A 16,455-nucleotide genomic window follows, 5' to 3' on the forward strand; every position below is an offset into this window, starting at 1 on the left:
TCGACCCACGTCTAAATCATCTTCCCAATTCCTATAGAAAAAGAAAAGAAAAAACAACCACCCTTATTCTTCACCTCCTCAGCCATGGATCCTCAACAAGTAAACACATGGAAACACACTCTTCTGCTAAGTTTTCAGAGCATAGGTGTAGTTTATGGTCCCTTGAGTATTGCTCCACTCTATGTTTTTGAGACCATAGACAATGTTTCTGATTTCAAATCCGATGAAACTTTATATGGACTTCTCTCTTTCATGTTTTGGACTCTCACCTTCATTCCTCTCCTCAAATATGTCTTCATTGTACTAAGAGCTGATGATAATGGAGAAGGTAACATCTATTTCATATACATACATAGTGCCATGATTACAAAGTTCGGATTTGATAATAATTTGGCAAGGCAAATGTTCCAAAAATTTTGGACATGTTTTGGAAGAGCTCGGGGAAATTCTCAAAAAATTGCGTGTTTTTCTATTTACAACACATCTATTTCATAGAACTTGCTAGGAAATTTCACAGAAAGCCATTTGGCCGCTCCCTTTTTCAGGAGGGAACAACCACCTCGTAGCTGATTTTGTCTTATTCATTTAATTCATCTGAGGTGGCTGTTCTCTCCTGAAAAAGTGAGCTGCAAAATGTCTTATTCATTTAATTCATCTCAATAAGATGTATCAAAAAGCATGAAAGGATGGTTAAGTGCATGTTTTTGGTTTTGGCCAAGGAAGCAGGATTCTTCCTCGGAGACTTCGATTCCCGCTCTCGCAACCTTGAGCAGGATTCTTCCCTGGGAGCCTTTGATTCCCGCTCTGGCAACCTTGGTTTTGGCTACAATGACGTCTTTTTCAATAATTTTGAATTTCACATGAGATTTAAAAATATTCATCAAATTCACGTTTAACACATAAAATTCACATTTAATTAAAAAATGCGTGAATTTTGAACTATGTGGGGATTTCTTGAAGTTTAAAATGGGATATCTGAAATTTGGATTTTTATTTCAAGATTTTCTCAATTATTAAGGATTTCTTAAAGTTTAAAATGGACATAAAAAGTTTGGGATTTATTCATGAACCTTCAAACTATTCAGTATTTCTTTAAATTTAAAACTGGGCATTAAAAAATAGAGATGTTTTCAATAATTTTTAATTATTCAGAGAATTTTGCAACTATGTTAAGTACCACACTTTCTTTCCATTCTAAATACTACACATTCTTTCTTTTCCAACTTTTTATGATTTGAAATTCATTGCCTACTGAATTAATGAGAGCATATCAATGGATGCAGGTGGAACTTTTGCTTTGTACTCCTTACTTTGCAGGCATGCCAAAGTGGGCCTGCTTCCAAATCACGACGCTTCTGATGAAAATTTTGATGAATCTCAACTTCCCACTTATGAGATGGAATGTTTCTCTAATACAAATGTGGAATCAAGGGCCAAAAGGGCAATTGAGAAGCACAAGAGTATTCACTATTTGATGCTGGTCTTGGCTTTGTTTGGTGCTTGTATGGTCATTGCTGATGGGGTTCTAACCCCATCTCTTTCTGGTCTGAAAATCCTCATCATACCCATCTTTTGTTCATATATTTAGTTATTTGATGCCTGATTAACTAATTCTACTTGAAAGGATCTGAGTTTTTTTTTAATTACCAGTATTCTCTGCTTCATCGGGTCTAGAACGATCACTGTCTGATCTTGCTGATCAAAGTGAGTATTTGAATCAAAACCCAGTAATGTTTAGCTAAGAAGAATCATTTTCTTTTGTTTCTTTAACATTTCCATCAGAACCCAGTAATGTTTATTGTTTTGTTTCCTTAACATTTTGTTGTATTTACGTGTAAATCCACTGAATGATTCTTTTCCAGTGAGCTCACCGAAAAGAAAGGACTGGCTCAAAAGACACTTAAAGAGATGTAAGAGTTCTGACTGGCTAATATGCTGGTAGCGACATTTTAATTACTGGATGCCTTTTTATATTGAATTTATAAGCCTATTCTTGATTTACCTACTTTGCTGATATTTTACTATATTGGATTGGTTAAGGAAATATACTATTCAAGAAATATACTACAAAGGATAACCAAAGATGGATCAGAAGTGAGCAAAGATCCAAAGGGGGATAATATTTTTTCATTTTTTTTCTCACCCAGAACATGCATTAGGTATCCTTGTTGAGAATTTCAACTTTCAATACAATATCTGAATATCCCACTGTTATATAATGGGGTTCCTTATCCTCAAGTATTAACAATATCAGCTTGTTACAATTTGATCTGAATAAATTTCTTTATTTATTTCTATCAGACAGGGTTTTATCTGAATAAATCCTCTGTGTTCTTTTACTCCTCTCTAGCTCATCTTTTTTGTCACAATTTGATCCCTTCCTGTGTCTCTCATATCAAATCTTTAAACCTCACCTCTCCCAGCTCCTTTTTTTTTTGTAGGTAAGCTGGGGTTTGGCAGAGACCCCTACAGGTTTATTAGATAAAGAGAGATGTTACATTCATGGGCACAAGACACCTTTCCTAACTAGGAACACATCAGAGAGGGAGGTCCAAAAGCTCGAGATAGACAAAAAACAACAACTGAATCTAAGAGTTCCAACTGCTCAATACTCTTGAGTTACATAATTAGCTAGCTTGATGGGAGCATGTTGGGATCTTTGGGAGCGCCTTAGTTTCCTCTTGGTTTCCTCTTCAAGACCTGCTTAGGAGGGATCATTATGATCCCTCATCGCACATGTATCTTTTTCTGCTTCGACCTCATCGGAAGAGCCTTAAGTATTGCCACTTTCCTCAGGGGTAGTCTCCCTTTTCCCTGGGAACTTGAATCGTCCGAGTAATTTCCATGGCTGAATTGACTCTCATTGTTAATGCCTTCTTCATTTTCTTGACTGTCCAGGATTGAAAACCTGTATGCTGTGTTGGTGGGGTGTTGTGTCTTGGCTTCATTTTCTCTTCCAGCTTGTTTTTCCCCTATATCCTCAGGCGGAAGGGGTCCTTCATCCCTATGGGTCACTGGTCTCCATTCATGCTTGAGCCTTTTCTCATTACCCTTTGATGTGCTAGGATTGGGCATGTCTCCTATGTGTGGTTGAAATCCTTGCAGTGGGGACAGGGATTTGGCTTCCAATCATACTCAATTTTTTGCCTGATCTCTCCCAGCTCCTCTTTGGAACTATTAATGTATTGCAATGATATAATGACATTCAAAGAATCTTTTCTGCTTCCATCATTTAATATTTTTTTCAATACTTCATTCATAAACCATCATCATCTTATTTCCTTCCATGGTAGATTGGCTACTAATGTAAAATTGAAAAAAAAAAAAATCATCGAAAATTATTCAGTGACCAATCCAAATTTCCTCGAAGATTGGGTTCACTTTTGCAATGTCAGAAACGACTCGTTCTAGATGATCCCTTTAGAAGAGAGGGATGATAACAAACCCTTCTAGTTACTACGTTATCTATTTCTAATTTCGAGAATGCTAAGAAAAATAATGTTCTTCCACAGAGATAAAACAATATCCTTTTTGTTTGAATGATAGCTAAAACAATATCCTTGGCTGTCCAAAAGCTAAAGTCATCATTTAGTAGATATTTGACTTCAATATCCTCCTTAAAAATTGTTAAGATCCAGTTACAATTAGAAATAAACTTCTATATCTTCATCCTTCAATCCTTTACTCATACTCATTCAACTAGAATGGTTGATTAAACTCTAGAAAAAAAAAGGTAAAAGAAAAGAGCTTTGTAATTCCATAATCCAATTTTGTTATACACATTCTAATTTCTCCACATACAAATGGTGAGAATGTTTATTCTTCCTCAAACGGAATTGAGAGTTAATGGATAAATCATTTTAAGATAGATTTTAATAGGAGCATGAATTCTTTATCTAGTTCAGTTGTTAATAGAAAGCTCAAAAAGAAAGGTTATTTTCCAAATGACTGAAGTTTTAAATGGTTAGAAAAGTTATTTTGATGTTTCTCTTATCTTTTTCTATTAACATGATAGCTTTTTTTTTAAATGTAGATCCTTTTGTTGTATTTATGGTACATACCGTTTAATCACATGCCTTTTTTTGTTCTTTTTGTACTGATTCCCTCTGCATGGTATTTGTTTCAGATGTTCCAATTCCCACTGCATGTGCTATATTGATAGGGCTCTTCGCATTACAGCGCTATGGGACACATAAAATTGGTTTTATGTTTGCACCAATCGTGATCGTGTGGCTCTTGTTTATTTCTGGGGTCGGTCTGTATAACATCATTCACTGGAACCCCCATGTCATTACTGCTCTTTCCCCAGAGTACACATACAAATTTATGAAAAACGTCAACTTTCAAAGTTGGAAATCATTAGGCGGTGTCCTTCTTTGTATAGCAGGTTGGTATGCAAAAGTTAGTAATCATGTTAGAGCCAGTGTTTAAAAACTCATACTCGGACAAGAACTAGGCAAAAGATAAAACCAAATCCATTCAGACAAGAGGTCAAGTTTTCATTAACTTGGACTTGTCAACAGAATTTTTGATAGACTAAAAATTGGAGTCAGATGATAATTTGGCTATGGAAAAACCAAATCGACTTGAACAATTGATGATTGACTTGGGAGTTTTTAAACACTGGTTACAGTTGCGTAATGAGTTAGATGTTAGACCTGACCAATGTATTTGCAGGGTCGGAGGCAATGTTTGCAGATCTAGGTCATTTCTCGAAGAAATCGATCAAGGTATAGGATCGAAACAAAATGCACTCAGTTGTATATTTTCAACAGATATGGTAAATATTTATTGTAGTGTCAATATAATTTATTTAAAGTTAGATACTAATAATGTTTGTACTTGAACATGACTGTTGCAGATTGCTTTCAGCTTTCTTGTTTATCCTGCACTTATCATAAGTTACATGGGTCAAACTGCATTTATCTCAAAGAACCACTCTGTATGCGAACAAGGCATGACTTATCTCAGTGCATCCATGCCGAAAAGTGAGTCATCCTATTTGCTGTTTGGAATTTGAAATGCATCTTTGGTTGCGTTCTTTGTGAATTAATTTATTGTTATACAAAATGCAGGATACATACGCCATGTATTCACAGTGTTATCTCTACTTGCTTCAGCCGTAGGTAGCCAAGCAACCATTACTGGTTCTTTTTCAATCATAAAACAGTGCCTGGCTCTTGGTTGTTTTCCCAGGGTGAAAGTAGTCCACACTTCAGATAAGATACATGGGCAGGTTTATATACCGGATGTCAACTGGTTATTGATGCTCTTCTGCCTAACTATCACAATTGGTTTTGGAGATGTTGGACGCATTGGAAAAACAACCGGTATAAATGTCTTATGTTTGCTAATTTTCTTCTTGGTATGCTTCCTGAATCATAGTTGTCAAACTCTTATGAGTCGTATGAGTCAGCTCCCGAGTAGAGTCGAGTCGCTGGGCTTTCGAGGTGAGTCCCATTGGTGACTCGGAGATTGTCAAGCTCTTACGAGTCAACTCCCGAGTCGAGTCGAGTCGCATGGCTTCCGAGGCGAGTCGAATGGGTGAGTCGCCTTTGTTAAAAACTCGCCTGAGTTGTCTGGTGACTCGAACGAGTCGCTGGAAGTCGACTAAAAAAAATCACAGTTACGAGTCGAGGCGCTGGCCTTTGGCTTCCTTGTTTTCATGGTTGAAAACTTGGAAGTTGGAACTTAGAACTTTATTATTTTTGTGCACGCAAGTTACAAGCATATAGTTATTTATATTTTTGGCTTAGTGCTTTATCTATGTGCTATTGGGTTATATTTTTTACATGCTTCATCCTGTGATATGTAATTTTTTTTCAACTAAATTTCTGCTCTTGTCAAAAATTCTTACGAGTCGCAAGTCGAGTCGAGTCGAGTCACAAGTCATAGAATTAAGAAATCTAGTCAAGAGTTGAGTCATGGGTTGACAACTATGTCCTGAATTATTGAAACAATATTGATTCTTTCAATCGGACAACTACTTATGATTGATTTTCTCTGCAGGTCTTGCTATAATCATCAGTATGCTGATAACAACTTGTCTGATGACATTGATTATAGCTCTATATTGGGAGAAGAATTTTCTGATATCAGTCTGCTTTTTTATTTTCTTTGGATCCATTGAACTGATGTATCTTTCAGCTTCTGTGTTAAATGTCCATAGGGCAGCATGGTACCCTATCGTCCTAGTAGCAGTTCTCATGATAATTATGATCTCATGGCACTATGGCACCATGAAAATATATGAGTATGATTTGCAGAACAGAGTTTCCATGGAATGGCTCACTAATCTAGACCGAAGCCTCGGAGTTACCCGAGTTCCTGGAATTGGGTTTATCTATACTAATATAATGAGAGGGATACCAGCATTTTTCTCTCATTTTGTGACAAATCTTTCAGCATTTCACAAAGTGCTTATTTTTGTGTCCTTCAAGTCAGTGCCAGTTCCATATGTTGTACCCAGCAGGCAGTTTCTTATTGGCAGGTTTGGACCAAAGGAATACAGGGTTTATAGATGCATCTTAAGATATGGATATTGTGATAGTATTCAAGACACAGACAACTTTGAGGATAAGCTTATACGCAGAATTGGGGAATTTGTTTCTGTGGAAGAAAATAATTCCCACGCCTTGATATCACCAGATGGAAGAATGATTGTTGTTGGGAATATGGAGCAAGGGCGAAATGCTATGATTTCACAGACTGATTCTGATTCAAATATGGGACTTAGTGGCGAATTGCCGAATGGTCACGGTTCATTAAAGAAGAAGAAAGTCAGATTTTTACTGCCTACAAAGAGTCCGCAGATGAGCCCATCTGTGAGGGAGGAGTTGCAAGATCTAGTGGATGGTAGGGAGAATGGAACTGCATATTTTTTAGGCCAGTCACATTTGTCAGTACGTAAGAGGTCTGATTTTTTGAAAAGAATGATGATCACGACATACATTTTCCTCAATAAAAATTGCAGAGAGCCTTCAGTGGCACTAAACATCCCACATGCTGCTCTTGTTGAGGTTGGTATGGTCTATTCTATATAAAGAATCAAAATGAAGTTTGTTCATTGGCTGTTATCTGAAATTCCTTCTCCATGTAAAAGCCATGAGGTGTTGGGTTCTTTTTCTTTTCCCTTATGCCTCTTCTTAGATGCTGATGTTCTATTTAATATTCTACTGTTATATATCTGATGCAAAAGATGTTAATGAATACTAACCACAGTAAGTGTGGCTTTTTTTTGTCCTTTTATGATCCTTACATACCTTTTTATTTTAAACTTCTCAATAGATTATTGCTAGCTTGCTGGGAATTGAAACAACAAATAAGAGGGGTGCAAATATCAAAACAACGGTCTAAATTCCGAATTCATTAGACACTGTTCAAAACATCTTCCGATGTTGGACTGTTTAAGGCCTGAACATTCTAGTTTTATGTTTTTTGCTGGGTAAGTCTATGGAGGGATATGATATTTCCATCTCCTTTCTCATTGTCTTTTCCGGAAAATTACCTTATTTTAAAGAAAAAGCAACAAAGCTGAGGTGAAATTAGTCATCTTTAGGAAAAGACATACACAAAAGGGGGGTGAAAATCAGTTATCATAAAATACTCTAGTGATAGGTTAATGTATAAGCTTTTTTATTTGATAAAGCCCTATTTGTTTTGGATTTTGAGGCATAAACTGATTCTTGGCAAAATGAGGCGTTAGGTTTCGTGTAGAATTGATTTTGTACTCTAATTGATTCTACATCCCAGCAATCTATGTATTTTTGCTGGGATCTAGAATCGGTTTTGAGTCCAAAATCAATTCTGCAACCGCAAACCAAATGCCCAAGTTTGCAAAGAATCAGTTTCGGACTCAAAATCCATTCTCAAAAGCTTAAGCTCCAGTCACTAGCCTGTGCCCAGGGCTATCCTGTGGGCCCTTAATTCTCAGTAATCAGTTTGGGACTCAAAATCAATTTTAAAAATTAAAACGATTGCTTTAACCCATAAATAACTTTCTTGAGTCTGCAATGAGTCTACACAGAGAAATACAATTTTACCGTCTTATTGATGAAGATGGAGTTCTCGTTGGCAGCCGGCAACCAAACAGAGCAGAATTACATGGGTGAAATAATATTTTGTAACTGGTGAAAGTTCTACAGATAATCATTTTTGTCAAGAGCTAGAATTTTTCTCCACTCAGCATGAGAAAGAGCTTTTGATATGCATTTGAGATATGCTACAGAAGAAATATCACAACCCATTGACTCTATAGTAACAAGTTTCTAGTAGACAAAAAAGTAATTAATATGATAGTGACAAAGTCATGGTAAACTCCCATCATTCCCAATGTACAAATGGAGAATGCGGGACCATCAGGAAAGTACAAGTTTCCCTCATGCTTGGCTAAGCGGAAATATTTACTTTTTCCCAGTAAAAGGAAATGGGTAAGTTTTAAAACCTACCTAAGAAAGCTTTTACCTGAAAAGGGGCTACAAAACCTATGAAAATTTGATTTTGACTGAACAAAGTTTTTCAAGAGAAGATATTCAGTATAGCCAGACGTGCCCTGAAACTTCTTTTTCTGGCTTTCTTCTATTCTGCACAGCAAATGGGACCATCTGTCTTTGCTATATTTCCTTTTGGGGCAATTTAATTTCTAGGAGGATGTGACTGAACATGACAAATTGGGTAAGACATACTCGAAGTGAGACTGAAATGATGTTTGAATACAAGTTGTAGAGGAAAAAATGGAATGGATGGGGCCCATCATTCCACCACCTTCATCCATATCCCTCGTTGATTCTTCCTTCTAGCCCCTTCCCATCATGGGCAACAAGACAAACCCACCATCTTAGACAGAATACCCCCCAAGTGGGCGGCACGTTTCAATTCAATACACCATCATATGCTTCTATCCAAAGCCTTTTAATTAAACAAACAGCATCTCTGTTTCCAGATTTTCTTTTCTCCTCTATATTCTTCCACAGTGAAAAGGAATAATGACTTAACTTGAGAGATGCCTAAGGAATAGTGGTGGCAAACAAAGAATCTATCCCCCTACTCACCATCTTCAACCAGTGATTTTTGTGGGACCTTCTAGAAGATGTTTCAGCTAATTACCCAAAAACTTAAACTCCACTGCTTGAAAGGGAAAAGTGGAAAAACCAAATTGAGGATCTCGCAGGCCGCGCATCACAACAGAGAACGCGAACTGAGTGCATTCTTAGCTGGAATGTACATCCTTGGATCTTGGAATAAGACATCGACAACTTGACCGACAATTGGAATGTGCAAGGCCTTGTCAACTAGCAGGAGAGCTAAAAGAAGAAACATCACTACCATAATCTGAACCATCAAGCTCACTGAATGATTCGAGAGAGCATAATTTATCATGAAAACAAAATACAAATTTAGATCTATGTTGAAAGAGATTGAAGAAAACTCGAGACTCCGAATGAATGAACATAGACCAGCAAAAAGAGATGCAATCCAATACGTTAGGATATAGGTTTCTTTGCTACAAGTCAGGAAAGAATTGAATGGTTATCGGGTTAGGCCTTAAACATCGGCCCAAAAACTCCATGTTACCATGTGAGATAATATGCAAATAAATGCCAAGTGAATCAGCTCTAAACAAATCAAATCCATAACTACAAACAAAACTACCAACCTATACATAGCAGATAAAGGTAATCCATATTAGAAGATAACAAATATAGGATGCTTTAAATCCTCTGGTACACTTCCAACGCAACATATAATGTAATAAAGAATGAAATTTAAATGTCAAAACTACTCACACCATAGATACTGAAACAAGAATTTTTATTTTTTATTTTTAAAGATAGGAAACAAGAACATGTGAATCAATAACTAAATGTACCGGAGCAATTTTCCTGCTTCCAAGCCTCTCTATTATATTTGTTACCTGGCTTACGTGTGAAAGTAAACACTTTTTAGGTTATGTCAAGCCAGGGCATAAGCAACAGAAATTGCTGGACGGCTGAAGCCATATGAATTTTGCAGTCGGCAGTCATTGGGCTTGTACTATCCAAGTGATCTTAAGAAGTAACCTTCCAAATTATCTCTAACATAAGAATGACTGAAACAACACCGGCACATGATACACAGAAATAATAAACAGGTCACAAGTATAGAGATGATAAGTATTTAAGAATCTCAACATAAAATATTGGCAACTGTATTGGTTGTAGCGACACAACCTTCATACATACTGCAATGCATCATACCATGAATGCAATGGTTTTTCTTTTGTTCATGGACTTAAAATTAAGTTTCATAACAGGATCAAAGGATAAAGAAGTCGCGGCCAAGACAAATTACTTCAGGATTCCAGCTTCTGTAATCAAACCAGTAAAATATCACAAGATGACAATTTTAGGGTAAGAAGCCAAAATGCACATCATCTGTAATCAAATCAGTAAACTATCACAACAAGATGACAAATTTTGAATAAGAAGCCAAATTTATGTCAACTGTAATCAAATAAAAATATTATCACAAGAGGGTGACAGAAATATAAAGTTATAAACCATCTGTAATCAAATCAGAAAATATCACAAGTGGGTAATATTCAATGGATAAGAAGCTGAACTCATCCGAATGGCTCCATACGGAAAACTAAGTCCATAAATTTAAGTGGGTGTCCACCAGATATGAACCCAATCTTCATTGCAAGCAACAAATGTTGTTCAGTAAGCCAAAGCAATTGGAAGCATATAAGACAAGAATCATGTATGTTCTGTTAACTTCCAACTAAAAGTAATGTAAAGGTTGTGCTGTAACCAAAAGCACCTGAGATAATCCGATGCTGAGATAATTGTAGGACACTTCCATCTAATAACGTGTTATAGATTTAAACCATCATAATCAAATTAAAGGAGCGCTCCATTGCTTCTGAGCATTTTCTTTTCTGGCCACAAGTGTACTATCAGCTCTATCTAACAATGTGTTCCATACTTAAAATACCATAATGAACCTAAAGGAATGCTCCATTGCTTCTGAGGATTATCTATTCGAGCCTCAAGGATACTATCACCTATGATGCTGGTGAGAAGAAAAACTTCATGATTTATGGTGTAAACATCTATTTACAGGTGTATAGAAAACAAACATGAGAAAAGGATCTGATTGAAACCTCATACAACACTACATTAATGTACATCATGCTAAAAATAAAACAAAAACCAAGCACCTCAGGCTACAAGATTACACAAACTCACAAAGAGCAGATCAAACCAAAGCGTGAACCTCACACCCACATTGTGTCAACTGCTAGTTTACGAGACATGGTGTGAATTCCCAAGGGATTGCTCCGAAACAGAAGCCAGGCCCTGCATCAATCTAACTATCTCCATAGTATCATCCAAATAATACTTGGCCTTACTGGGCTTGCGACAAACTGTACAAGCAAAAACTTCTGCCTTGGTTGAGAGAGAAGGACCAGACACAGCACTTGTTATCACCTCGAACATATCTTCATCGGACCTGTCATCCCCAATACATAGTACAAAGTCTGGTAACATGTTCCTCTCCTGCATAGTTGTGAGTAGGCGTTCAGCCACAAGTCCCTTGCTCACACCCTGCATATATCATCAGAAACAATCAGTATAAATGGGTGGATTCAGAAAGGTGGTAAAAGATGTGAATAAAATATAAGTATGATTCCAAACCTGAGGAGTAACCTCCACGATGTTCTGACCACTCTTGACGGAAACTGGTTCATTGGCAAGAACACTCTCAAGGTGATCAAGAAGCTCTTTTGCTTGGCAAGATCCAAAATCCGGATCAGCATCCTCATAACACCAGACCAATGAAGTTTCCTTGTCTTCAATTGTAGAACCATCAGTTGTTTCGGTGTACAATTTCATTACGGGCTCTGCAATCTGTTTCCAGCTACAATCTGCCACGGGCACACATGTTTCCCATTCTGCATCTCGCTTCAGCCTAGAAGCACGAATAAAATGTTGAGTAAATAAAAAAATTGATTCCCATTTCAAATAAATTAATAGAATCAAGAAAAATATATACCTAAGAAAATAGCCATGCTCAGAGGCGATTCCCAGCTTTTCGCACGGAGAAAACCACTCACTAAGAGTCTTTCGACTTCTAGCACTGACAAGAAAGACCACATTGTTTCTATCTCTGCATAAGTTGTTTAAGATTTCAAGTGTTTTAGAGCTTGGACTCTTATCAAGCGATGCCTGTGGCATCAAAGTACCATCATAATCGAGAAGGATGGCTCTGATTTTAGTCCTCCTGTATGCTGAAACAATGTGTTCCATCGAAAGCTTTCTGAAATTAAGATCAAGTGCAACAACCCTGAACCCCAAACCAAATCCAATACCCCAGCACCTTCGCCTCACATGATCCCTGCAAGTTCTTTCTAAATCTTGGAGAAAACTATGTGCCCAATAACCAACATCATGGGTACTGACATACCTATAATGCTTCTCGTGTCGCAACTGTTTCTCAGGTTCAGCCATTTCAAGAGCATAGTCCATGGCATCTGCCACTGCATCAATGTTCCATGGATTCACTCGAATAGCTCCACTTAGAGATGGAGAGCAACCGATGAACTCCGAGACCACTAACATGCTCTTTTTAGGGGTCGATGGACTCAAGCCCAAAGCCTTGTCCAATCTTTCATTCCCTTGCCGGGAAATAATGTATTCATACGGAATGAGATTCATTCCGTCCCTAACTGCTGTAACTAAACAACACTCAGCAACAACATAATAAGCAATTCTCTCATAAAATTGAAGTGGCTGATCAATTAAGACAACTGGTTCATACCCGGCTCGGCCAAAGGTCTCATTAATCCGTTTCACTGTAGCATAAGTCTCCTCCTGAACTTCCTTCACATCTTTCCCTCGACCCCTAGCTGGATTTGCAATCTGCACCAAAACCACCTTTCCCCGCCACTCCGAATGCTGCACAAGCAACTGCTCCATTGCCAAAAGCTTCAAGGTAATTCCCTTGAATATATCCATGTCATCAACACCAAGCAACATTATCCGATCCTTATCACTGAATTCCTTAATGAGCTCTGTGACCTTTGCTTCAGTCTCCGGAAGGTTCAAAACAGACTGAAGCTGACCCATGTGGATACCGACAGGAAGAATTTTAATACTAACTGTCCGGCCATAGTACTCAAGACTGATGTACCCTCGCTTTGATTCATAGGTAAGCCCAAGCATACGACTACAGCAAGAAAGAAAATGCCGGGCATAATCAAACGTGTGGAAACCAATAAGATCAGAATTCAGAAGCGCTCGTAAGAGCTCTTCCCTGACGGGCAATGTTCTATAGATTTCCGACGATGGGAAAGGGCTATGGAGAAAATATCCAAGCTTCACCCGATTAAACCTCTTGCGCAAAAAGGTCGGCAACACCATCAAATGATAGTCGTGAACCCATACAAAATCATCTTCTGGATTGATCACTTCCAAGATCTTATCTGCAAAGATCTTGTTAACAGACACATAGGCCTGCCACAGCGACCTATCGAACCGCCCACCAAGGTCAGGTGAAAGGGGCAACATGTAATGAAACAACGGCCACAATTGTTGCTTGCAAAACCCGTGATAGAATCGACTAAAAAGGTCAGGTGGGAGGAACGTGGGAACGCATTTGAAGGTCTCTAAGAGGATTTGGGAAACTTCATCCTGTTCGTTGGGATGAATTTCTTCTCTAAGGCAACCTACATACAGGACCTCAACTTCATCATCCCCTAAGCCATCTTTCAGCTGAAGGAGAAGGGAATCTTCATCCCAGCTGAAAAACCAGCCCTTATTATCGGCATTCCGATGGGCTCGAATCGGGAGCTGGTTTGCAACGATGATCATTCGATCTTTTGGGACGGATGAAGGGTCAGAGTCAACACTGCCACAGGCATCATCATCCACGTCAGAGATTATGCCTGCGGCAGTCATCACACGGGGAATTCGTCGGCCCATTCGACCGAACGACGGAATCTCGCCTGAGGCAAGCTCCAATAGGTTTGAATAAGATCTCGACACCATGTTCTAGGTTTGTTGAGAAAAAAAAATCTATCAAAGAGGGGAAATTCTCTATTTATCTTTAGAGAAGCAGCGATAATCCCATTAAATTCATCAAAGAGAGGTCTCTCACAAATCAAATTCTGATTTATGAAACCTCAAACAAGATTAGAAAACCAAACCAAAAACCCTAAATTTCAGCTCAGTAAAACGGAATCAATCAAAGAGCGAAACCTAGCGAAAATACGATTTTTTTGGGAAATTTTTCCCCACCGCCTTTAACATTAATATCAGAAAAAGATCTCAATGTTCTGCTCTTCCAAGCATCTGATTACCGAATCAAAAACCCTTACGAAATCCAAAAGCTTAAAAAACCCAAAAAAAAATAAAATCGAAGCTGAAAATCGAATTGTTAGAAGAAAATAACAGATAGAAATTAAAGAATAACTGCAAAAGATCGGGAGAGGAATTACCAGAGTCGATAAATCCAATACCCTAGAGAAGATTTAAGAGAGGAAAATGGGAAATCTATGAAACCCTAATTTCTGGCAGCTATTGAGAGCTTCGAGCACTTATATATACTGACAACTGGAAAAGGCCTAAAAATAATAAAAAAAGTATAAAAAACATTAAAGAAGAGAAAAATAAAAAGTAAATATAGAAAATACCAGTATTATCCATCCCCCCTCGACATATTCGCCAGAAAGACAAAAACCCATTTGCGAAGGGATGGGGCCCACAAGTCCTGCCCCGTCTTAGCTGTAATCCTCGTGCTATCTTAGACGTGGAGGCACCACAGTCACTCTTCTAGAGGCAGGAGTCTTTAAGTACTACGTGGCAGTCATAGAGAGTGCCAGGCAAGCTAAAGAGGTCTAGTTGCGTGCTTGTACACTTGGTGTCGTGTCCTCGCTTTTTGTAACGGTCAGTACTCAGTACTTACCCGACTCCGAAAAGTTGAAAACACATCTCGGATATGATACTTACGTGCCGTATCGGTTAGCTGCCGAGCGAGTAAAAATACAGCGAATGAAACTGGGGGAGTGTCGTTATCAAAATAAGGAGTATAGATTCACTATCATTAAATACTCTTTTCTGATAAGTGCTCAATACTCTCCAAAACTATTAGGGAGATGATAAATTCACACCCATTGTAGGATGAGTCGCTCCCTTGTTAAGTGAATTGACATAAAAAAGTAGCACACTTCCGTGCGTGTTTGGCGTACCGTTTAAAACACCATTTTAGGCCAAACGGTCGTTTGGGAGTGTTTGGGTGCGCAGCCACGGTTTGAAACGCCGTTTGAAACACCATTTTGAACTCTCAAAACATCGTTTTGTAAATGGAGGGGGAGGTCCGTTTGCAAAATGCCGTTTTGAACAGAGTTTTTGGGTTGTGGGTTTTTACGTGTTTGTCCTCATCAAAATCCATTCTTACACCCTTTTTTTTTCCCTAACCCCCCCTCTCACTGTGCAACTTCCCTAAAATAATGTTTTTTTTGGTCATTTTACCACTAGAACTCTGTTTTGGAGCATTTGCAACCAAACACACAATACCTCCGTTAGTCCGTTTGCCATTTAAAGTGTCGTTTTGATCTGGCCAACCAAACATGAAAACGCAGTTTTGAACCAAAATGGCGTTTCAAACACTATTTCAAACGGTACGTCAAACACAACGCTTTTTTGAGTCGAATAACGTTAAATGGATGTGAATCATCCTAAAATGGGTGCGAATTTATCATAAATGGGTGTGAATCATCTTAAAATGGGTGCGAATTTATCATAACCATTCTTAAAAGTAAAATAATGTTTGTCACGCCTCCATAAATATCGGTCAACTGCTATACTGCAAAGACTGCAGTAGTACTAACAGCCGATAGAACGGAACGGAAGGGAACGAGGAAGTGAGCGAGGCGTGTGGCCCTCACGGCTGTTAAGAACAAAACGACAAACACAAGCATTGCGAGGTTGCCACGTCATCAAAAGAGTTTTGTTTTATCTTAATTCATAGAGCAAGAAAACGAGATCATCAGCCAAAGCCCAAATGATTAAGACGGATGGGCCCAGGATAATGTATAGCCCAAGACTAGACGGCATGATGCTAAGTAAGCTCGATAGCCGCCCGACACGTGTCTTTTCTTAATTTTAATAATAAAAGGGACAGAACCAATTTGGATAATTTTAGGTGCATGGGAAACGCCCTTAGAACTCCACGCAGCCGTTTTAGCTGGCCAAAACAAAATAGTAAGACACTTCCAAAACGATATTTCGTTTGGATAATAAAGACTAAAGTCAAATTGACGAGAGGTTTGGTATCAGAGCCATTGTCTCAGAGTGTCCTCGACCCCACACAACTCCTTGATCTTAAAAAGTCCACGTGTACTTTAAACCCAAAAGAGAGGCTGACCCTGATTAAATAACACAAACTCTAGTAGTGTAGCTTTTGGAGTAATTG

At 38.2% G+C, this 16,455-nt stretch overlaps 2 protein-coding genes across 2 annotated transcripts; one reads left to right on the forward strand and one right to left on the reverse strand.

The window, feature by feature from the left end:
• The first annotated feature begins 41 nt into the window (after positions 1–41).
• LOC143880927 (potassium transporter 6-like) lies at positions 42–7,209 on the forward strand. The gene is made up of 8 exons (XM_077383905.1): positions 42–328; positions 1,284–1,544; positions 1,651–1,704; positions 4,127–4,387; positions 4,678–4,730; positions 4,862–4,988; positions 5,076–5,330; positions 6,010–7,209. The coding sequence occupies exons 1-8, from the start codon at positions 85–87 to the stop codon at positions 7,041–7,043; spliced, it is 2,289 nt and encodes a 762-aa protein (XP_077240020.1). The 5' UTR covers positions 42–84; the 3' UTR covers positions 7,044–7,209.
• Positions 7,210–11,053: 3,844 nt separating this feature from the next.
• Positions 11,054–14,561, reverse strand: LOC143881762 (alpha,alpha-trehalose-phosphate synthase [UDP-forming] 6-like). Its single transcript, XM_077385031.1, has 3 exons — positions 12,037–14,561; positions 11,679–11,952; positions 11,054–11,588 (listed from the first exon to the last, which is right to left on the reverse strand). The coding sequence occupies exons 1-3, from the start codon at positions 14,028–14,030 to the stop codon at positions 11,286–11,288; spliced, it is 2,571 nt and encodes an 856-aa protein (XP_077241146.1). The 5' UTR covers positions 14,031–14,561; the 3' UTR covers positions 11,054–11,285.
• Between the last annotated feature and the right edge of the window lie 1,894 nt (positions 14,562–16,455).

Source organism: Tasmannia lanceolata, unplaced genomic scaffold, assembly GCF_043159265.1.
Source record: "Tasmannia lanceolata isolate RefF3 unplaced genomic scaffold, GAP_Taslan_0.1 ptg000007l, whole genome shotgun sequence".
Classification (NCBI taxonomy): Eukaryota; Viridiplantae; Streptophyta; class Magnoliopsida; order Canellales; family Winteraceae; genus Tasmannia; species Tasmannia lanceolata.